Below are 24,424 nucleotides of genomic sequence, written 5' to 3' on the forward strand. Positions count from 1 at the left end.
AGACCTTCATGTTGAGCATGGGAATCACTAAATAGAGCACACACTGTGCTCTGCAAGAAGGGATTCAACAAAATCTTATTTGTCTTTCCATCCTTGCTCCCAGCTTTGCTTGTGATCAGCCCGCATCATCCCCCATACATTCACATGCCGACATCTCCCTCATTAGGAACATTTCAAAGTGGTGTAATACTGAAATTAGGGGAAGATATTTATTATTTTTTTCTCTCCTGTTTGTTGTGTTTTGACGTGTGGCTCCTGCTACATTTCAGTTTGCTCTAGGTAACCTTTTGGAAGTCCCCCTCACAGATGTACTATACCACATTTGGTACTATACTATATTTGCTAAAAATCTCACTTAAATCATGCTTATCTCCTCCAAAATAGAACTTTATTAATTCAAACTGAAATTTCAACTGAGTGGTATGACTAAATTGACCACTACTTCAAACTCAGGGTCTGCTCATCAGTAGCACATTAGAGAAGAACTCTCATGCCACTCCACTGGATCAGGAGTTAACCACAGTATGCGACTGAAGTGTAATGATATTATACTATTAATTTGTGATTCTAAAGCAGAACCTGGAAACTTGCTGAGAAGCCCCTCCTTCAGGATGTTAAAAGCCTTCTGTTCCTATCAGAAAGTTCTCTCCAAGACACCCAACTTCTCCTTCACAGGGCACCTTACTGGATGTATCTAAACCATGGGATGCAGTTACAACACCCCACAGAGTCACTATAAGCAAACAATTTTTCCCTTTTTTCCTCTACAGAGGCAATGGCACACGAGCACTACTAGAAATTTATGCCATCGTATTACCAGGCACTCACAGCTACACCCCTTCCTTTTGATTTTAAAACCCTACTTGTGTTGGTCACATCAGCTGCGCCAGCTCTAGGGAACAAGATGACAAATAAATTTCTCTTTAAGATACCTGTTTCCCTATTAAAGGCACATGTCCTGGGGTCTGTTACTTAGATGGTTCCAACATCCTGCCTTAACATCTGAAACAGGGATGGTATTTTTAAACACCTTTCAATTTCCTACACCAAATAAGCACATACTAAAGCTAAAATCCAGCACCTTCTTTGAAGGAAGACCGACCCTGTGGCAGCCCCTAAAACCCTCTTCAGACACATGCCTTCTGCTGGCTCCTACAGAACTGGCTCATCTTCCTCCTTACCATCATCTCTCCAGCTCCAGGTCTCTCCCCACAAACACGTTCTTTTATTCAGCAGTACCTGAATATCCAAGTGTCAAGAGTGACTGCTGAGAATCATTAAATCGTTTAGGTTGGAAAAGACCGTTAAGATTGAGTCCAACCATGACCCTCACGCTGCCAAGAACCTCACCCCTGCCAAGGCTTGTTCAATGTTCTGCTTGTTCAATACGCGCTGAAACAAGCGGGCCTGAAATGTCATCTTCTGTGGCACCACATGGAAAAGTAACGTTTGAGCTACGATGAAAAAGATTTATGTCCAGAGGATTCTCTAGCGCAAAGAAGGCCGAGCGATTAGCCAAGGGAAGCAAAAAGTGTATTTATTCTTCCTAGTCATATTTATATAAGCGAGGATGGGGCAGCAGAAACCAAAGAACTCTGTGTCCGACAGAATTTATGTAAAAAGGGAGCAAGCAAACTAAGGCTTTATTCATTTCATGTTATGAAGAACTTTTTATAATATATAATTGACTCGGTAAATTATTATTTTTGGAAATTTGTGTAGCAGGAAATACGTGCATCACCTTACCGAGGCTAATGTTTGCTATTTCAAAACAAACTGCTGGCCAAAATAATTTCCTGTAGACTGGAGTAGAGCACTTCAAAAAGGTGACTCCAAGCAAAGCAACAGGAAATCTAGTCAATAAAATTATAGTAAACTGCTATGCTGCTTCTCACAAATTTGAGATATTATTTGCACAGAGCAAATAGTTTCACCTTGCTGCTTCCTGAGTGAACACTCTTGGCTAAGGACAAAGAATTCTTTTTTAATGTAAAGGCAGAAGTAGAGGGAGAAGGAGATAAAAGTTGGAACTATCTATCTGTCAGCTAAACCACTAATTGCTTCTGGTGAATCGCAATAACTTACACCAAAACTTCAGGTGTATACCAAAGAAACCTGAAATCCAACTCATATTTAATCAGGCTTTTTATTTAAATTTATTTTAAACCCACCCTCACCCGATGGAAAATTTGAGGGATAAGATTATTACTACGCTTCAAAAAAAAAAGAGGGGAAATTTGGATGGCATCTCCCTTGCACACAGAGAAAGGAACAGATAATTTAAAGAAGCGAGACAGACAAATACTACCAGAAAACCAGAAACAGAAGGAGGCAGTAAGAGGTGTGTGGAGAAACCTGGTTCAAGGACACACCACTGTAAGAGAACATTTCTTGGCTCCCAGGTCCAGCAATCTGCTGCTCTGGGTTCCTGGAACCAACTTTGCCCTTCACTAGTTTGAAAAGGCCTTTATTTAAAGTAAGAGGGAAAAAAAAAAGTATTTGAAAAGCTTCTATCTTTGTATGCTTTGGAATATTCTGCAACATTCGGAAAGAACAAGTTTGCATTTTGCCAGACCAGAAATATTTCAAGGTATGTTAATAAATATTGCAAAAAGAAAGACAAGGCATCTTTCATTAACAGGCTCATTTTTCAACCTACAAAACTTCAGACAAATACCTGAATTTTTAGACCACCAAATCACGTTCCACACTGCTTCGGTGGTTCCAATAACCACATTTTTGGTTATTGCTGGTTTCCCCAAATTGTGGTGGGGAACTCACTGTGAAACTTTCCTTTAGAACTAAGGGTATTAATACTAAAGATAAGTTTGACTGCTCAATTTTCCTGCTCAACATCTATCTTAGATTTTTGTTATTTAGCTTCAGCTTCGGGAGAGGTCTAAAGAAAGTGGAGCAATCTCCCTGAAAACAACTGGCGGAGTTAATTTATGATTTAAACTACCAAAGGCATGAAGGATGCTACAGCTGTCAGTAAGTTATAAAAGCCCGTCTTATTGGAAGCCCTTAGCTCTGAGTCATTTAAATGTCACCAGAGAAAAGCTCTTATTCTGCAAACCAAGACAGCATCCCCCACAGCTGGATGCTGTTGGCTGTCAGCTGCTGCTGACCTGGAACTCTGGGGTTAACTCAACATCACCTCCATCTGTTGCCTCCCTTGTTCCATACTGATGGATCAGTTATACACGACAACAGGAGTGACACTTCTTCACATCTCCACGAAGTATTGCTTCATTTATAACAAGCTGATTCCTTTGGGGACTCAGAGATTCTTAGAGAAAGCACCTCCTGAGGAAAAACCCTTATTATGCCACTTCAGCCCAACAATCTGTCTGCGGTTTAAATTTAATATACTGACATCCATGCCACACTTGATGTATTTCAAATAATTTTTGGGGAAAAAAACTTCAACAACAACAAAAACTATGCCAGTGTTCTATGTACCCATAGTAAAAAGAAGAACCCTTGAGAATGAATAATAAATGCAATGGCTTGAATCATTCCAGAATTATGTCAGCCCTTCCAGTGGTTTGTAACATGGTATAAGAAGCAAGAGTCAAACACAATGATTTCATTGTGGAAAGATAAAAACCCCTACTACAATATAAGGAAAATACCTAATTGGTTTTGATATTGGTGCTGGAAAGAAAGAGAAGGACATTTTCTGGTTTAATTTTGTTGTTTTGCTTGTGACACCAGGAGCCAGCTTTGAGCCTTACAAATTCCTTGATGTTCACTTGAACAACCAGCTCATCTCCAGAGCTGCTACTTGGGTTTCTGCTGTGACTACAGCAAAGCTCTGATTTCCCCATCATTCACCTTTCTGTGATGCCCTAAACACCAAAGTTCTGTGCTATCACAACTAACTTCCCTACGTTAGTATCAAAATACTACTTCAAAAGAGTAGAGAAGAAGTGAGTTTGTGCTCAGAGCTGAGCACTTCAACTACAATGGATGGAGCAAGAGATACCTAAATTAGCAAAGTCAAAGTGACAGCAATAAAGCATCATGAAGTAAGCATTTATTACTGCTTTTAATATTTAAAGTATATCAGCATTCTCAGAAAAATTGAAAGGGTGAAAATGTGAGGTGGCAGGGGATTAGGACTTTTTTGTCCTGAAGGTTAACTTTGTATATCGCGGAGTGATTAAAAAGCACAGCACTAATCACTTAAGAAATTTTAACTTTTTCTAACAGCTAAAACGAGCCACGGAGGTAAGAATAAGAGAGAACACACTGAACATGCTTCGTGCTTATCTCCCACGCTCGCTTGACAGGTATTGAAGGAAGAAGAGCTGCTATTTGACTCTGGGAGGTAAGAGGAACCCATGAAGCTCTATTTCACCTCTGCAGCTTGATACATGTTTGAATTCCAAATCCTCTCATCTATTTTCTTGCACAAGGTCTGTTTACTTGGGCTTCCTATGCCAAGGGGTGACTCTCAAACGTCTTTAAAAATAAGTTAAGGGTGGGGAAAGGAATCTGAAAAGTAGGAAATTAATCAAAGATCTACATATCTTTCCTCCTCCTCGGTTGAAAAATGTTGGTTTTTTGAATAGGTGCCACTAAATGCTCATGTAACTGTTAAAGTGGGGCTGCAGCCTCCCTGTAATTTTGGGGTGGACACTCCACTGGGGCACTGGTTCCTGAAGTTTGTAGTCAAATACTAGAAATCTATAGGAACTTTATCATATTATTCATACAATTCTGCATTGAAAACCTCCTTAATAAGGATTTAGAAATGTATTTCCTACTAAGACACTGAATCAATCCCTCAAAAGGATTTGTTCTGAGGTTCTGTAAAAGAAAAACGTTCTCTCTCAAGTACAAAAACTTAAAACAACTGACAACAACAGAAATCTTAGAAGCCTATAAGCTGTAGAAACAACACGTATTACCTCACATGCTCATCCTTCAATTAACTTGTGATTTTCAACAGGAAAAATTAAGTGCTTTGATCTAAACAGCAGCTACCAAAAAAAAAAAAGCTATTAAGTTTCTTCTTTCTGAAAAGCGCTGATTAATATTTAATTGCCTATTTTCACTTGTCAAAGCTGCTCCTTCATAATTAACACATACTCAGGTAATTTAAGTCCCAGCCCCCGACTTTCTACTTCATTCCAAAGCTGAGGGAAAATCCTGAGGAGCAGCTTTGCTTTGAAGTGTCCTGGCCCCGCGTGATGCCTGGAAAAAGTTTCTCTTTAGAAACAACACTACAAAGGCTACGAGCTCTCGTGTTGGGGAAATCAACAGCCACGTAGCGAGAAGTGAGCTAACCGCCAGTCCAAAATCTGCCTGAACATCTGCTAGCTTTCTAAATAAAACTTGTATATTATTTTTTTTTTGTTAATGAGCCTTACCTGACACAGAGACTGTGTGTGACCTTACTCCTTGCTTCTCATTGTTGGCCAGCCTGTAAAAGAGAGGTTGGAATCGCTGAATGCTGTACATTCTTCCCGGTCACATACACTGGGAATTCATCCTTAACAGGGCACCTACTGTAATTAGCAGGGCCAATCCATTTCCAGCAGCCACAGCTTTGGAGGGGGGAGAAAAGTCAGAAAGGAATCTACCAACTCCAACCCATCTGGGGGAGCAAGAGCGCAGAGAATGCGTTACCGTTTTAATTAGCGCACTGATTAACGACGACAGGGCAACTGCGAGGGAAAAACCAACCCCAAGTTGTACAAACTTTTAAGATCGAGCTGTATGTGTCTAAACATTGTCAATGTGCGCAATTCGATGGTGCTTCTACTTTCTGTATTATCTGCTGGAAATAAAGTATGAATTGAGGGTTTGTCTGTAAAATGACTTAGCCTGTACAATAATTTTAAAGGAGTTTACACTTCAAGTAAATGAACAAAACCAATGTCATTTAAATGTGGTTAAGGTATAAACGTTCACTAGGATCAGAAATTCCAATGAATTCTTCTAAATTTCATTCACATACATCCAGAAAAACAATTTTAATGGTAAGAGAGCACTGTGTTTCATGCTTTCAGAAATCTGGAATTTCATCTGGCACCGGCAAATCTTCCCAGATGCAAGATGCTGTTGGCAAGTAGTTTTATATATCTGGAAAAAAAAAAAAGCCCATTCCTCTGCTGCCAGACTCAGAGCATGTGTGGAGCCTTTGTTTCAACACAGTCAAGTGTACAAATTCAGTTTTGGTAAAGTGTCCCAAAAATGGGAAGAAGCTTTTCCTTCCAACCTTATTTTTATTTCAGAAATCCTTATGAATAAAAATAAAGCATAAAATTTATGTAAAAAGTTATTCTGTGCTTCTCAGTTGCACCTATTTAAGTAAAAACAAGTTTTCTTCCTCTGTATGAACACACACTAAATGTACCAATTTCACTGCTTCCAGCCTCGATTTTCATTTCCTTTTCCTTCCTGCATTTTAACTCCTCTCTCTCTGCCGCAGGAGAAAGCTACCTGGCTAGCAAGGAAGAGCTATCACTTGTATCCAAATGCCTTAGCTTCTTGCAGATTCAGGACCAAACTGTGCTCCATCCTCCACCCAATAGTTAAAAAAATAATAATAATAATTCTGGACTTCTTCCAGGAATTGAGGAAGAAACAGAATGAGGTGGCTGGGTCAGAGCAGGTGTGTTCCCCGTGTCCCAAAGGAAAAAGGAAGCGATGAGACACTATAAACTGCTAAATTTCATTTGGTCTTTCAACATTTATCTCCTGCTACTGGGTACCAGTGACACTGCCCAAAAAGGTTCAAGAAAAACAATCTCATGAAACCGGCTTTTAACTGGGTCCGAATGCAGCTATAGGGAAAGCAGTCAGATGGCAAAAAAAAATAAAAAAAAAATAAATGTTTTGGTTCAAGGACTGGTTTAGGAGGCCACAATACAAAACTCCACACGGAAAGGGGAGAGAACCATCAAAACTTGCCAGATGGGATGGAGACCTCATCGCTGACACCAGGAGCACAGACAACCCGCAGGAAGAATTAATAGGCTTTTCTACCACTGTGTTATGAGACACCAACAATGTAAGGAGTATTCTTAGTTCAAGTGCAGTTAAATTAGAAATCTGTCCTTATTTACCTTTTGGGGAAGGAGAAAAGTGCAGAGAGGTATCTTAGCATACTTTATGTAAGAATTACGAGCTGGAGATAGCACGTCTCAGCATATCTTAGATACAGCATCACCATAAAACCAGCCAGAGGAAAAAGGCAACTCCATTTGCCTGACAGAGATTAGCATTTTCTACAAACCCACAATTATAATCAGAGAAGGAATTTTCTACATTGCTCTATCTTAAAAAAAAAAAAAAAAAAATTAAAAAGTATTAGCTATGTAAATGGCATTCCTTATTACATTGAACCTAGAGATCCCAACTCAGACTGGCCCCATTATGGAAATTTTATTAACAAAAGGTGACATGACAGACTTATGATAGGAGAAAAAAAAAAATTCTCTTTTTCACATAAGCAGAAAAGGGGACAAATAGGAAAAAAGAGCATAGGCTGACTCACAGATTGAAACCACAATTCAAAAACTGTTTAGCATCACTCCTATAATTACATTTACTCATGGACTCCACATAAATAGCCCGAATCCCAGTCAAGTCTTTTCCAAAACATCCTTCTTTTGTTACTGTCAAATATGTTCCATGCATTATGCACTTTTTCCCTCTGATTTTATTTCTGGTATCTGTATAGTTTAGTGCTGCTGTCAGTCATTTATGCCCCATGGTCCCAAATGACCGTCTGCTATTTGTCCTAGAATCCAAAAGCAACAATAAAAATTAAGCACATATAAAAAGTCCTAAAGCGTCACTTAAGCAAAACTATTTTTCAAAACATGGCTTTTTTTAAATTTAAGAAAAGAAAACATAACACTTACTTTGGTATTGACGGTAAAGCTCTTTCACCTTCTGTGTAAACAAGAAGAAAACAGGATTAAGATTTTATTGAAGCTTCCAAACAACCTTCCTCAATATGCAATATATACGTGCCTGAAACAATAATCATCACAATCTCTCAGGGAAACTGTGTTAATTCAAAAGACTCTTCGAGACATATATTTAGAGCAGCGAATCAACACAACCCCTCCTAACCAGTGATATAGACCTTTCAGCAACTCTTATCTGAGAGAACAACGTATACAGAATATTAAAGTTCTTTTTTTATTCTTAGCAAATAACTCCAATAAATCACCTTGCAGCAGGTGTGACAGTACCTCATCTCTCTAGTAAGAGAGGCTTTTCTTTTATCTCCCAGACACGCTAAGTGCTAAAACATAAATAAAACAATTGAAGCCAACTTGGACTTCCAGGCAAGAGGACTGAAATAAATCATTAAAGCACGTAACACGCCGTATTGATTTCACCTTTGGTTGAGATTATATAACAGTAATGTTTAGTAGCCAGAGGTGAAGTTAGCTCTTTGTAAACTATTTTCAAATCCTTGCCGGTCCTTCTCTGATAACGGAATTGCATAATAAAAACTTGGAAGTACATAATCAAGCTTTTTTTTTCCCTACTGGATTTGATGAGACACTTAGTATCCACGTGGGGAAGGACGATGGGGAAGTTACAGATCTTTTAGTGAAACACCAGTGATTTATAGTAGATTGAAGTATGAAGGGAAGGAGGGAAAAGGCAATTAAAATGGATTATCACTCTCTAAATCACTGCAGTACTGATAAAAGTGACCTGAGAGAAAATGGCAGAGCCACACTTTCAGAAAGCAGTGATAAACAGCAATTACGCAAAAATAATGTAAATTCTGGCTTGTTCTTATCCTATATTAAAATTTCTGAAATTTCCAGACGTTATAAAAGAAAACTACAGTCTCGCCTTTGTCAGGACATTTCACCATTTCAAAGGAAGTCTGCCCAATTTTAGTCAAGTCCAATCAGTAAATTGCTACTTAATATCAGTTTAAATTTTTATCAGTCGCTTCATTTCTGCTTTTTGCCTCTAAGAGTTAAGTGTCATAATGGAAACACAAATATTAAGCTTAAAGTTTCCACATTGGTCTAGTGGGACCTATATACCAAAATATTTATGAAAAACAAAACAAACATAATGGAAATATGCCAAACAGTGTCCAGGTCTTAAACATTACCAAATTAAGAAAAACTGGATTATTAATGGATGGCGAGACAGATAATATCACAAAAGCACAAGGTTCTTTTAGCAATCAAGAAGGATAATTTATGAGGAGATTTGCAATAAAGATGTAAATTTACAACAGATCAGGGATGGGAAAGCTCAAAGAGGGGAGAAAGCACATCTGTTGGACCCGGAGTTGCTACATGATTTGTTTTTGATGTGCCTTGAAAAAGAAGCTCACCGTGGGGGGGAACTGGGAACGCAGATCGTGGTAGGGACACCTCTCCTACAAAATGTTTAATTAATACATTGAGCATCGCTATGAACTTCAAAAAAAAAAGAAACCTCAGACAAAATAACCCCACAATTTAACTGGAGGGATTTCTCCTAATGTTTGCATAAAGAGGAGCATTCCCAAAGCGCTGTGTAATATTCCTTTAACTCAATCACTGCTCATCTGCTCTACATTAAAAGACACCAATAAGAAGATCACACAAATAAACACACTCCTTTAAATGCATTGATTTATTTTGCATTCCTCCCTGCTGGCAAACCACAGTGCAAGGCCCAGTTGTGCCTAATGCTGTGCACCACATCGAAGAATCAGAGATCTTGCTCTCTCAGAGATCAGAGCTTAGGGAGTCTACAAGACCTAACAGCTGAATGATCAGCAAACCCGGTCAGAGGAGGACAACAATTAGGAAGAAAAAGTGCAAATGGAGTGGGGTCAATTTTTATTGCCACCTCCAGCAGCAGGGAGTCAGGACCCACGTGCCTGGTTCATCTTAGATGGCGGTTACAGCATCACAGAATGATATGGGGTGGGTTGGAAGGGACCTCTGGAGATCATCTAGCCCCTCTGCCAGAGCAGGTCCACCTAGAGCAGGTTGCACAGGAACGTGTCCAGGTGGGTTTGGAATGTCTCCAGAGATGGAGACTCCACCACCTGCCTGGGCAGCCTCTTCCAGGGCTCTGCCACCCTCAAAGTCAAGACGTTCCTCCTCATGTTTAGGTGGAACTTCCTATGTACAAGTTTGTGCCCATTTCCTCTTGTCCTGTCACTGGGCACCACTGAAGAAAGACTGAGACCCACCATCCTCCTGACACTCACCCTTTAAGTATTTATAGGTGTTGATCAGATCCCCCTCAGTTGTCTTCAGACTAGAAAGACCCAAGTCTCTCAGCCTCTCCTCATAAGAGAGATGCTCCAGGTCCCTCATCATCTTTACAGTCCTCTGTTGTCCCCTCTCCAGCAGTTCCCTGTCCTTCTGGAACTGGGGAGCCCAGAACTGGACACAGTGCTCCAGATGGGGCCCCCCCAGGGCAGAGCAGAGGGGCAGGATGACCTCCCTCCACCTGCTGGCCACGCTGTCCCAGATTGAAGTAAAACAGAACCAACTCTCTATTCAGTAATTTTACATCTTAGTTAGGCCTCTTCTAACTCACTGAAATTAATGGCATATTGTGGAGAAAACTGCTCGTTCTCAGGGTGGTAAGACCAATGATTGTGCTTCATGCCAAGGAAAGGTTTGCAGAGAGGTTCTTGCTTATATTTATTGCTGTAACAACCAAGGTCAGCTGATTTCCTTGGAGGTTTCCTTGGTTTCCTTTAATCAAGCTAATTTGCCCGTTAAAGGGTCAGAAATGCAAAAAGCATAGAGAGGTCACACCTGTGGGGAGGAGGGGACAAGACACAGTCCTCTGTTGTCCCCTCTCCAGCAGTTCCCTGTCCTTCTGGAACTGGGGAGCCCAGAACTGGACACAGTGCTCCAGATGGGGCCCCCCCAGGGCAGAGCAGAGGGGCAGGATGACCTCCCTCCACCTGCTGGCCACGCTGTCCCAGATTGAAGTAAAACAGAACCAACTCTCTATTCAGTAATTTTACATCTTAGTTAGGCCTCTTCTAACTCACTGAAATTAATGGCATATTGTGGAGAAAACTGCTCGTTCTCAGGGTGGTAAGACCAATGATTGTGCTTCATGCCAAGGAAAGGTTTGCAGAGAGGTTCTTGCTTATATTTATTGCTGTAACAACCAAGGTCAGCTGATTTCCTTGGAGGTTTCCTTGGTTTCCTTTAATCAAGCTAATTTGCCCGTTAAAGGGTCAGAAATGCAAAAAGCATAGAGAGGTCACACCTGTGGGGAGGAGGGGACAAGACAGGTGACCCAAACCTGACCAACTTCTTGATGCACCCCAGGTGTCTTCTACGCATCATGGAACAAGTACTGAAGAGGGGATGGAAATCCTGTAGATATTTGGTCTGGGATCTGGTTCCTCGACTGGGGAAGAGCAGCCCAGAGGGTGACAGACCAGGGTTGGGCTGGGAAATGGAAACGCATGTGATGGGAGTGCAATCAACACCACAAAGCAGAGCTTGGGCACTGGATGAACACAGCTAAGACCTGTTGAAGGGCTTGACTGGCTGCAGTTGCTGTTGTGAGCGGCAGAACTGGAAACCCTCAGGCAGAGGTACTTTGTGGATTTAAGAGCATTTATACAAAAAAAAAAAAAAGAAACCCATCCTTGTAGAGGAAAAGATGATAATAGCATTGGCAACGTAGACTGAATGGACCCAATTCCTGAAATAGCACCAGTGCAGAAATGGCAGGAACTGGATTTACTCTACATGTGCCTCTAAAGGAAGAAGCAGATGACAGAGTCCTCCATGAGCTTAGCACAACCGGGAGGGAGGGAGAAGTAATGTTTTAAGATATGAAGAAGTTTTAAAAGCTCAACTTTCACTACTATAGCTCAGGCTGAAGAACAGCCAAACCACTGGGTATTAAAAAGAAAGTTCTGGGAGTGAATAATGACTATAACAAACCCCAAACCATGATCTTTTAGAAAAGTAGAGGCACAAAAGACAATCGCTCACAGGTTTAAACTAGATTAATGAAATGAAAATCTTGTTTTGTGATGCCAACTGTATTTCCAGTTTATTTACTAGCATTGTCACTGATGCCACCTTATCCTTTTGGTGTTGAATTTTCATGCCAATGGTTCATCATCCCCGAGCTGCACACACACCAGGTTGGCTGGAAGAGCTGATATTCATGTGGAGGGAAGATTTTCCTTTGCGTGGAGGTGAGGCTGATTTCTAACTAATCAGCCTCAAACAAATTAACTAACGTTAATTCTAACAGAGCTGCCTGTCTTTGAGCTAAGGGTCTCACTAAGGGGCAGTAATAACAAACAAATATGCAAATTTAAGAATAATCCGAACAATTACTAAGTGCTGTCAAAACATCTGACACCCTGCAATCACATTTCTTCATTACTGAATGACCAAATTTCAGTTTTTCCTCTTTTCCTTCCATGCTCGGGCAGGATGCTACGTATGGACCTGGGAAAGACCTGAACTATGTCAACAATGTTACTCCATTTGAAAAACTACTGAGAAAACCAGGGGCACAGGGAAGAAAAAACATGGTTAAAAAGGGACTCAGCTTTAGACTGGAGAGTTTCTGGGATGGTTTGTCTACCTTCTTGTATTACAAATAGGGAAGAAGGTAACAGTTTATTCATTGTTTTAGATACCAAAAATGCTGGGTTGACTTCCAGAAGTAAAGATTAGTACAGGAGGACAGAAATTTCCATTCTTAAGAGCTTTGCTTGGGTGTTTTTCAATAATTAAAGCTGGCTGAAATTAGAAATGCTAATGAAATTTAATTAAAATTCTCTCTTTAAAGTTAGGTGTACCAGCACCCTGGCCTCACTGCTTCTGGCTAGTGGATTGCTACAAAATCAACTGATCAGCACTACAAAATGCATATCTCTGCTTTAGTTTTATTTTATGAGAAAGGCTCATGAGACTTCTCTCAAAGTTTTTAAAAGGAGTATGCAGGAAGAAGGCAGGTATTTTTAAAAATTAACACTAGGCAGAACCTTAACCAAACGCATTCTAACCAAACACTCTGAATTTCCACTTGTCTATTAGGGAAACACATTTCAAGACAACACATCCTTGTTAGGAGTGCCGTTAATTACAACTTATTTACACCTGCTAGTTAAGTTTGGAATACTGCAAAGCAGTGTTGCTGAAAACTAGTCTAAATTATCAGCCATTAAGTAATTTTTGATGGAGTGATGTTTACTCTCAGTGTGGCTCATAACAAAAGTACTTCACGGTTCCTCCCCGAAAGACAAGAGCTTTCAAGCGAGGTTTTTGCTGATACCTTGTGTCTTCTATTCAAGCACAAAATAATCTAGATATGAGTCTAGGAACTACCAGAACCAAACACCTCCTTACCTTTCTGTGGCCTGATAATAAAAGACTGCGTAGCTCCGTTCACCAGCCGGCAGTAGCCGTCTATCAGGTCAGCCATGTTCTCCGCAATGGTTAAGGATGGGGCTGTCACCGTCAGAGGCTGAAGAAGGGAAAAAAAAAAAACAAACAACAAGTCACCAACAAAGAGGAATTATTGTAGCTGCAAACACTGAGCAGAACAGCTGTGTCATTGCATCAGAACTTCACACGCACTCGCAAACAGTAAACAGAGAAACGTGGGTGAGGAAGAACTATCAGATTCTTGCTTTACCTCTTCTGTCGCAAGTTTGAAACGCAAAGTTCAGAAAGCATGGCTGATAAAACCCTCCAACCAAATGTAATATTAATCTGGGCTTATTAGGCTTCCTGGCTAAACTTTCAGTCAACCACGGTTCGTTACAACTCCTATGACTTTCACAGCTGTAATTATGACAATTCAGAAGAAGCTGCTAATTCCTTAAAGCTCTTACAGGTGCTATCCTTTTTCCACCCCTTTGCAGCAAGTTCTTCCTCACCTTAATAAGTAACCTTCCCAATTTCGTCTTTAGGCCATAGCATCATATACATATCCAGGATACTATTAAGTTGCACTTAAGGGCTAGGATTTTGTAATTAAGCTTCTTTTACCAATATTAAGGTATACAAGCACCAGATGCAAATCCTAAAACATGTAATGAGTTTTTAGTCTATTTTAAAAACAAAAATACCTGACTAGTATAATGATGACTGCTCACACCCAACTTCCCCTTAAAGAACAAGAAAAATCAAACAACTGCAGAATGCTTGGAATATAAAAATATAAAATATAAAAATGTTAAAATATAAGTACTGGCTGTAACTACAGGAGGACCAAGAATGTTTAACAATAACTGAAGTGTTTGTACACACACACAGACAGGCAGTGCCCAGCTTAAACACGCATGTGCAAATGCACATTACACATTTAATACATATTTACACTGACAGCAGAAAAATCCAGAATGAAGTTACACACCAGAACAGGAGTAAAATATACAGAATATCTTCATTAAGAGGATACTATTCTCCACCCCTTCCCAGGAAAACCAAAGCTGGGAAGTTTCTCACAACTCTCAACATCATACCTCAGGGGCACCTGCTATCTTGAGCTGCAACATCCCTTTTCTGTCCTTGTCTTCACTGTTTGAATACTGAATAGTTTGCACTTGATTAAAGTCTGCTAGATGAGTCGGCTGCAGGAAGGTAATGGGAAAAGAGAAGAATATTTCAAAATTAGTGGAAAATACTTAGCCATTATTCCGGATGTTGCAAATGCACAAGTAGAATTTGATCTCCAAATTACACTTGTAGAAGTCTGTTCCTCTGTTTCCTCCTACACTGTCGTTAGGCTTTGGCTAACGACATATTCAAATATTCATATTCAAATATCTACAAGTGCTTGCAGAATGAAGCCAAGCTCCAAGTTTGCCCACAGAGGTCAGTGTTGAGTAACTCCAGGCACCTCCTGAAGTACTTGGTGGAAACAACCTCTTGCAGGTCAGACTCAACAGCTTGTGCCCCTGGGCACGGAACACAAACCAGATGGTTGTACAAGGTATGTTCTTATACCCAGCTTTCAAACCTTTTCACTAACTTTGAGTGAATTAAAATATAAGTTGGACATGGACTCAACTGAAGTCATGACTGTGAAGATCCCAAGCATTTTGCTACGAGAACCTGCCTGAATATCCTTCCTTGCACCATGGAGGTGCATGGGAAATACCATAACACAGTCCATATCAGGTGATGGAAAGACCATCAAGGGTATGAAGCAAATAAGCCAGCAATGACTGCACAAGTGCTCAACACTGATTAAACAAGTTCTTCATTTACGCATTCCTAACAAAGAGGAGAATAATTTAGAATAATTTTCATGTTTCACTGTTAAAAAGTCATCAATAATGCTTTAAATTCTACAAGTGAGCACTTCACTGGCTACAAAAGCCACCAAATTCAGCGCTAAGGCTGACACCATCTCTCTACTTAACCCAGTGCATTTTCTCCGATCCCAAATCCCGAGTTAATCATATCTGAATAACAGCCATACACGCTGAATTTCCCAGCTCTTCTGTGTTCAACTCAAAGACTAGACTTGCCATTCCCCTTTGTTCACAACAGGTCACGGTTGTTAAGACAGTAACTGAGAAAAGAAACCAGCAGGAAGACTTACATTTGCACCCTTGTCTGTCAGGTAACTGATTCCTTCTTCTGGGCCAATTGCCAGCTCCACTGAAATAATCCAGCTTGACTTCAGAATGGAAGGAGAAAGACAGGGCAAAATTTCAATAGAAAGACAAGATCTTACTATAGAACACTACTCTCCAATGTTATAATTACAATTTTTACTAATTAAGCTCCAGAAGCTTTGAAACTCTACAAGCAATTTAAAATATATTAAAATCAAGCAATTCAGTAAGTAGCAAAACTCCTCGTGACTGGTTTCCTGGGGATCCGTGCTACTCAAAATGTATTTCCATGTGTTTTATCTTAGGTCTACATGAGAGCTATATATTTCCTGCATTTCCTCTTCTCATGGACATTGATGTTCATGTTCGAATTTCTACTCCTGTGTCTATTTTCACAAAGCCTGCAGACTTAAGGTCCTTTCTCAAAATGTGAAATTGGTAGAAATTAAAAGGCATTAGAGGAAAATTTACAAACAGAAGAAGCTGAGAAGTCTCATTTTCTCAGGAAACCAGGTTAAAAATTGCTTGACTTTCACAAAGGACCAAGAAAATATTTAATAATGTACAATTCTTACCCTACTAATGAACCGTGCTTTTATAACAGTCATCTGAGAAAGCTCTAAGTAAAATCAATAAATGTATTTTGTTGTTAATGAAATCTAAGAACTCATCTCTGCATCAAAACAGGAGCTAATTAGTTGCAGAACTAAAGAAAACCAATTAGACTCAACTACAGCACACAGCAACGGTCACGTTCCTCTACTTACACCGAGAGCACACTTGAAGCATTCCTTGTCAAATCTGTACACTGGAGAGAGGATCTCAAAGAATTTCAAAATACTTTCTTCTCTATTGAGGTTGGCAAATTGTCGAAATGTTTGTTGGATTAATTTTCGTAGTGTTTTGGCCTGTGTATTAAAATGTTTAAAGATGGATTATTTTGCATCTAATCAGGGATGGTGCATTTAAAGAGTTTCAGTCACTTTGTACCACTAACAGTTTCTTTATTAGTGGGATGCAGACACTTCTCAAGAAAAAAACAGCTTCAAAATATAAGTAACAGTTATGCCTTCTAACTTCTGCTTGGGAACAAAATTATTTATTCAATATATTATAGAGGGAATACCTAACTAATGATGTTTTGAATAAGATGTAATAAAATACAACACGTCAACCTTTGCAGGAACTATTTTTCCCAGATTGCTCTTTTCTCCCAACTTCCTAAGTGTCTATCAACACAAAACCAAAAAAAAAGCAACATACACCTTCATATTAGGTTTTAAACTCAAATCACCATTGTCTTCTCTGGTAGTAACAACCCAGCTGTAGCTGTATCTTAATCTCTGCGCACAATATCTCAGACTATCTATAATATAGTGGATTCTTAAAGTCTGATAATATGTAAAGGTATACAAAAAGATAAAATTTCAATAGTAAATTAAAATTAATGTAAAAAACAAACCAAACTTTTAAATTAAACTATTTTTACTAATATATAAAAATACTAAAATACAAAGAAAATAAATAATATTTCCTATTATTTTATTAACAGTTTTCAGGGCAGAAATAACCACTTAAAAAGAGCAGCAGAAATCACCCTCCCAACATCTGGGACAGTAGAACAGAGCAAGACACCTAATTACATTTATTTCCTGAAAAATAAAGTACATAGAGGATACAAGCAGGCTTTCAAACAGCTGCATTTAAAAAAAAAAAAAAAAAGGAGAACTAAACTAAGACTTATGAAAAGTGAAGAATTCGCCTCTACATAATGTATAATCCTTGGGAAAGCTGCCATTCATATGAAAATAAAAATGGAATCTTAAAAGCAATTTCTTTAACATGCCCCAAAACTGAACAAGCAATCAAGGATCCTGAATAAAACAATCTATTTCTAAACCCTAGAATTTATCTGGACAAAAGTTCAGTGCGTTCGCCTCACCTGTCCTAATTATAAGAATCAGAGAATGATTTAGGCTGGAGAAGAGGGAGGAGCACAGGTACGTTCTGTCAGTGGGGCAGGGCCAGGGGACCCACTCATTTTTCGTCGCTGTTTACATCACATAATGCCCAACTGTTAAAACCACAAACACATCTATTCTTTTTCCCTTTGCCAACGTTTGATCCATATTTAAAGTGACCAAATGGGTTTAAAGAAAACCTTAGTAATACCCATTTCTAATATATCTTCCAACTAACAATGACAGAAGGCAAACCCATGCTTATTTTTGCAATATGTCAAGGTTAAGACAGGAATTACCATTGTTCCTCTACTAAAACTTATCTCAATGTCCTATTGTAATGGCATTAAAACTCTTCATTCTTTCAGGTTGCCCATAACAGCTCCAGGCACTACACAAATATAAACTTCCTTTGGCCGTTAGCGCTTCCAGTCAGATTAGGCTTTCATTTTTAGTAAGCCTTTAAAGAACACTCAGAAGTCTAAACAGCCAGAATTTTTTAAATGGAGTTTTCAGAAAAGAATTACTCTAATAGCGGTGATCCAAGGGGGTTCTTATTCACATAGAAAATGATGGTCAGTTTTGCAATGACACTATAAAAAGAAAAAAAACCCGCTAGCTCAAGCTGTCTAAAGTTATTTCAGCCACTCAGTTGTTGAAAGATACTTTATTCTGCCCATGGTTCATTCTCCTGGCCAGTTTCAGTTCCATCTTGACTACTGTGCAGAATGGCATATGTTATTTGGACTTTGGAAGTCCACAAAGAAGACTTACTCTTCACTTTGAGATCATTAACGAGGTGTAAATATTAGAAAGTCAGTTTGAAAATCACACCTAATTTCCTCTTAAAATACTTCCTATGAATGTTTTCTTTCCTTCAGCTTTTGCTCAAGGCATGACTTAGAGCGACAGGGAAGACTCCTAATTTGCAAACTACACACAACCTGGGTTACATCCATTTCCCTGCATCCCTCTCATCCCTAAATTGTCTGTTTAATTTCAGTAGATATTTTTCCCCATGGTGTTTGCACCCCTGCTATACCCACGTACCTCATGGCTCAGCTAAACAGAATCACAGAATGATACGGGGCTGGAAGGGACCTCTGGAGATCCTCTAGTCCAACCCCCTGCCAGAGCAGGTCCACCCAGAGCAGGTTGCACAGGAACGTGTCCAGGTGGGTTTGGAATGTCTCCAGAGAAGGAGACTCCACCACCTCCCTGGGCAGCCTCTTCCAGGGCTCTGCCGCCCTCAAAGCGAAGAAGTTCCTCCTCATGTTTAGATGGAACCTCTTATGTTCAAGTTTGCCTTGAACTTCTTTTCCTGCCAGTTCAAAATCATTGGTCTTCAGAAGATGCAAGAGTCATTTAATCATTTGAACCAATCCTAGATGATTTGTAATAGGGACTTCACTTTCAATAAAAGCAGACCCATTTTTCCTCTTCATATTTCCATTGTTTTTTTTCATGTCTTTGCAAGGTTCTACTCAGCTTCACCTTCTGGTAATTCCTGCTACTTTTTCTCCTTTTCTCCCCATTTCACAATTTCTAAAGAACAGTTTTCTTTCTTGGTCAGTTTTCTGGCTCCGTAATACCATTTTTTGAGACAGTTATTCATTCTTTTACGTCTGGAGCCTTTCACCACAATTTCTCCCATTAGAAGAGAATAGAGTTTCAGATAATTGCTTAAATTAAAATGCAGAGGGATTACTTAAATCCACTTGACTTCATTTGCTTCTGATTTTCAAAAGTCTTTTGAAACAAAACCTCTCGATGACAGCCCTTTTCTGTTCATCCATTTAAATCACAAAGTAGAAACTTTCTAAATCTGAAGTAGAACTCTATTATTTCTATAAAACCATCCCTGCTTACCAAATCAGCTCTAAAATACCAGTTTATGCTTTACACTTTCACGTATGAATGGTAAGAGATATTTTACCAAGACATTCATATCAAGACGGCGATAACTGTAAAAATACTTGCTGACCATTCTTGACCCCCTTTTAAAAACATATCGAGAAAAATTTGCATTTTTTACTCTGGGAACATATGGACTTCAATGGAAGTGAGACTCAAGTAACATTTACAGTCTTAACCAGGCTTAACACAAGTGGAAATTACTGGAAATTGTCCTTGAATGAGCTGGATACAGCCTTCAGCAAGGAAAGCAGAATAGGGTTTATTGAGTGGCCACTAAAAATATGTTATTTTCTTACATGTCCCCTTCCTCTTTCTCCAGAAATCTAATTTCTCTTTTAGGGGACAGAACAAAAAAAAAAAAAAAAAAGTTTTCTAATACTAAAGGATCTGAGGACTCATTTTTAACAAGGTTTGAGAGGCAGAAGTGGACCTCTCTCACAGCAGCTCAGCAAGGCCACATAAATCACTATCATTTTAGTTCTGCCAGCACAAGCTGCACAGCAATTCCAGGGAAAGTAATAATGCAATTTTCACATTTCTGACACTGATTTTTTTTTTTTTTAGTAGTATACAATTGACTGGAACTATAATTACCTTCACTGAATCTAGTAAACTCTTCGGGAAAAACCGTCTTAACCCAACATCTTTCCTGAAACAAAAACACACAGAGCATTAATATAAAGAACATTGTGCAATATTATACTGCTATTTTTCAAGGTTTGGTCTTGTTCTGTTTTTAATCTAGCACATGCCATACAGTAAATGATTTCCATAGTAAGGTCCTCGACAAACACAGAACCACTGAAGTGCTCACTGCAGCCGCTCCACAGCAAATGCAGGAGAGCAGTGGCTTTAGGTTAAATTCAAAAGGAAAATTCAGTGAAATTCAGTGAAATCACATTTACAACAGGCACCTGGTGTGGAAACTCTATTATTTGAAATGTTGGCTTGGACACAGAGAAGTTTGGAGAATAAAAACCATATGTTTTCATAATTTAAAAAATATTGAAAAACTTTACAGCATGTAGGAAGCTGAGAAGTGAAAATGGCAAATTCTAATAAGCATCTATTAGAACTGAGCAGGAGATACAATATAAAGGGAAAGACTTCCCATGACATCACCTCAGTGAGCACGTTGACTGCTATTCCACTACAGTTTTATCCTTTGCAGGACTATAATTAAAGTGGATTTTATTTTTTTGCCATTTCTGCTGTCACTTTTTCTTCATATCGAGCATTCCCAGCTTTTTATTGCAAGGAATCTCACTTTTTGCATCTGTAAATCAGGCTCCTAATTCTGTCTGTGAGCTCAGATTTTTCAAACTGAATTACATTGAGCTCACCTGCACACTTATACCTAGGGCTGCAGCCTTCCTTTGAAACCCAGAGCCAGAAAAATGAAGTATTTTTGTGGCTCAGATGCTCCGAGCTTTTATCTGATGCGTGTGTCTATCACTACAACTAACTTCAGCTTCAAGAAAGATACCTGAGAAGTTGCCAGAGATGTGTTAGTGCAGATGCTGATCATTATACAACCAGGTATATCAAAAGTTGTATGACTTTGAACTAGTTGTACAGTATTAGCAGAAAATTTGCATGAGAAAAAGGAAAACCTTAAAGAAAAATGTAAATAGGAACAGGACTTATATCCTTGCCTCTCAAAGGCATTACTGACTTTTTTCCTTTAAATTTTGGAGGTTACAATAATTTTTAAATAAACAATGTTTATGAAATGAGTATCAGAGCAAGCTTTCCATGACTGCATGCTTTGAACATCCAAACACATCTGAATTACACGTGGCAAAAAAAAAGACAAGCCAGCCTGAGATATAGAGTCTCTAGTTCCTGCTACCTACCGGCGCAAGAAGAAAGCCAACACTGAAGTCAGTGCAAAAAGCTGACTCAGAATAAGAAAAGAAGGTACTTTTAAAGCTCCCTAAAGACAAGTATTATACCACTTCACAAAACATACTAAAAACATCCTCAACTGAGAGGAGCAGAACGTTCATGGGCAGCAGTGAACCCTGGCATCTGTGCAACGACAGTGAGCTGAAAGATTATCAAACTTTCATAAATGTTAATTCCTTTGATGCATTTCTTCTCAAATGCAAATTAGATGCGGTTTATCATCCCACACGGTTAAATAAACCTAACGCACTATTACCATCTAAATAACATGCAAAGACATTTTGACAAGGAATATATTAGTTTAGCATTAAGCAGTGGAGATAAAAATGGTGTTTTCAAAAATGAAGCACCCAACATCCCTCCAGGATTACTCATTGGAACAGCACACGCTGCCACAAACTGACTCCATTCACTATTAAAAAAGACTTGCAGAGTAGCCTTTTGCCCAGATCTCTATGTAAAAAATTCAGAAGAAATTCTTATGCAGAATGCAACACAAGACAAGTCAATACAATTTGTTAATAAAGCATGTCCTGTGCTTAAGCGAGATGGGGAATTTATTTACTGGAGGAGAATTTAACGTAAGAAGCGTACAGATTTAATGCCACAGTCAATAACAAACTACGGGCACCTATAAATAAGAGAGCAAGCATTGGAAATTAGACCATACAAACAGTTTTAAACACACAACCTGACAAAGTCCTTCCCTTCCCTCCTCAGCTGTGCTTTTTGGGGAGAAAATGGCCAATTTGGGATACACACAACTCAGTCCTTCAGATTAACAACTCAGACATCTGTTTTCTGATTACCAGTAGTAATCAGAAATTACCAGTAGTAATCAGAAATAATAATTAGTATAATAATAGTAATTAGTATAATAATAATTAGTAGCAAGATCCTGGTTCCTACAGTTCTACTACAGCTTTGCATTTAACCGCATCTACTCCAACCTACTTGTGGGCTTAACTATAATTTTATATATATTTTTAATGTATAAACTTCAACAGAATTAATAAAATACCAACTCCAGACAGATGACACCGCTCGTCATATGATAAGCAGCTTCAGGCAACATATATCTTTATTTCTATTTTTCATCTCAATTGAAGTTACAACAAAAAAGTAATGTTAGATTTACATAATAGACTTTTAACATGCTTTTTACAAAACTGTGGCTGCAGCTGTTCCTTCATATAGCTCCCATTTTTGTACTTGTAATTATCCCTGCTCTATGCTAACAGGCTTCACATTTATTATGAAAAAAATTTTCTTCTTTCATTACATGAAGGCCCAACTATTAAAGGCTACTTAACGGTTTGATTCTATCTCCCATTTCCCATCCACATTTGGTCTTGTATGAAAATCCGATCAAAGACGACTCCACATCAAATAGACATCTGACAAAGCCAGGCAAGAAGCAATCACACCAAATGCAAAAAAGTGCCATTTAAAAATTGCACTCAGCTGGTGAAGTGCCTCGTGATGTACTAAAACTAGAAAAAAAAACACCCCACAAACAAAAAGCCTCACTTGAGAAATAAATATTACTTGTGTAGATAAACCTTTATGGACTATTAAGGTGGTAAGAGAGAATGAATAAATTTGGGGGTTCTTTGGCACTTCTTGCAGACTCTTAGTAGCTTACAATTATCTATAGCCACTTTAAGGTGCTTTTATCCTCCATCTCTCCCATACAAAACACATTTTGCTTCTCAAAGAAAAAATAATCTTGAAGTGCACAATCCTACATTTCCAGTTTCACAGGGCATTAAGCTGTTATATTTTGCATATCAGGGTTTTACTTGGCTTTGTCTTTCCCAGCAGCAATTAAGTTATTTCCCACCAAACCAGCTACTGCTTGGAAAAGGCACGACCTGAAAGAGACACATCACCGGTCAACCGGCCCCATAGCGAGCCCTCCAGGAACTCTCACCTGTTATAATTATTAATTAATACTTCGTGTCATTTGTTACGACCTTTGTTTCCTCATCGTTTCCAAAGCTGTTAACTAATTCCTAATGTTTTGTAGATTTTGGATTTGCTAAATTACTGACTTAATAATACCTCTCTTGAGTTCTTGCTGGAACGTAGGGAAACTGCAACCACTGTAACTCACAAGCTCCCTTTTCCCGAAGAGGATGAGGAAGGATCCGAATTTCTCCAGGTCACAGAACCTTCACATCTTTTTTAAATCACCTTTTAGCCCTGTCTGTCTGCTCATCCTGTTCGTTTTTATTAGTCCTTTCTCTGTTCTCCGGGATATTTCTACTAGTGGCTACTGACAGAAAACTAAAGTCCTTCAAAAAAAACCCTAATTCAAACAAAAACAAAGCTGTAAAAATTCTGCACAGCTGGAGGAGCGCTATAGAAATAGCAGGCACTACAGAAATCAGAAGGCAATTCATTGAAGTTATCTTTGCCTGTTAAAATCACACAGTTTCCTCAAAAGTCCTCGAGAACTTATTCATTGTGATGAAAAATCTCATCTTCCACCTCCAAATTCTCTAATTTCACACTTCTAAAAGTTAGCACGTGCGTTTTATTAAAAATAGAATAAACACAGAGACTTCACTGCTACACAAACCTTTTATACCAACTTTAAGCTAAACTTACAGTATCTTTTCACAAAGCTAATTGGTACTGAGGAGCAGATCACTGGTGTATGTATATACGTATGCATGAAACTTGTTCCACTAAAGTAACACAAATAAAACCAGTTTTCAATCCCTGAAGCTTCTAAAGGACTTTGGATTGCTTGGACTGAAGCCATCAACTGTACAACATCCTTAAGTAGCCAAAATGCTTTCAGTATAAGGACGATTCTTGGTCATCTTAAAATCTGTGATCCACAGATAAATAAACTTCCTAATTGCAAGGTCACCATTCAGGAAACCCACGCACTGAGCAAACAGAAGAAAAAACAATACCACAAACATGTTCAAGTAACTCAAACTTTACCACAGATGAGTCACAACTGAAGAATGCAAGTATGCACAGAAAACAGTTTAGAAACTGAATCACCTTAGAACTAGAGTTGATGAACCCATAAACATTAGCAAAATCACAAAAAAAA

The 24,424-nt window shown here is 38.8% G+C and overlaps 1 protein-coding gene across 9 annotated transcripts in view; it reads right to left on the reverse strand.

The window, feature by feature from the left end:
- The window catches only part of PTK2 (protein tyrosine kinase 2), a 182,783-nt gene that overhangs the window by 51,619 nt on the left and 106,740 nt on the right, over window positions 1-24,424 (reverse strand). For all 9 annotated transcript variants that reach the window (XM_014965332.1, XM_014965325.1, XM_014965324.1 and 6 more), the window contains 7 exons: window positions 20,038-20,092; window positions 16,333-16,473; window positions 15,550-15,627; window positions 14,465-14,572; window positions 13,344-13,461; window positions 7,881-7,911; window positions 5,379-5,431 (listed from right to left, as the gene is read on the reverse strand). In XM_014965332.1, coding sequence (XP_014820818.1) covers window positions 5,379-5,431; window positions 7,881-7,911; window positions 13,344-13,461; window positions 14,465-14,572; window positions 15,550-15,627; window positions 16,333-16,473; window positions 20,038-20,092 — 584 coding nt within the window. The remainder of the gene's footprint in view (window positions 1-5,378; window positions 5,432-7,880; window positions 7,912-13,343; window positions 13,462-14,464; window positions 14,573-15,549; window positions 15,628-16,332; window positions 16,474-20,037; window positions 20,093-24,424) is intronic.

Source organism: Calidris pugnax, unplaced genomic scaffold, assembly GCF_001431845.1.
Source record: "Calidris pugnax isolate Ruff unplaced genomic scaffold, ASM143184v1 scaffold41, whole genome shotgun sequence".
Taxonomy (NCBI): domain Eukaryota; kingdom Metazoa; phylum Chordata; class Aves; order Charadriiformes; family Scolopacidae; genus Calidris; species Calidris pugnax.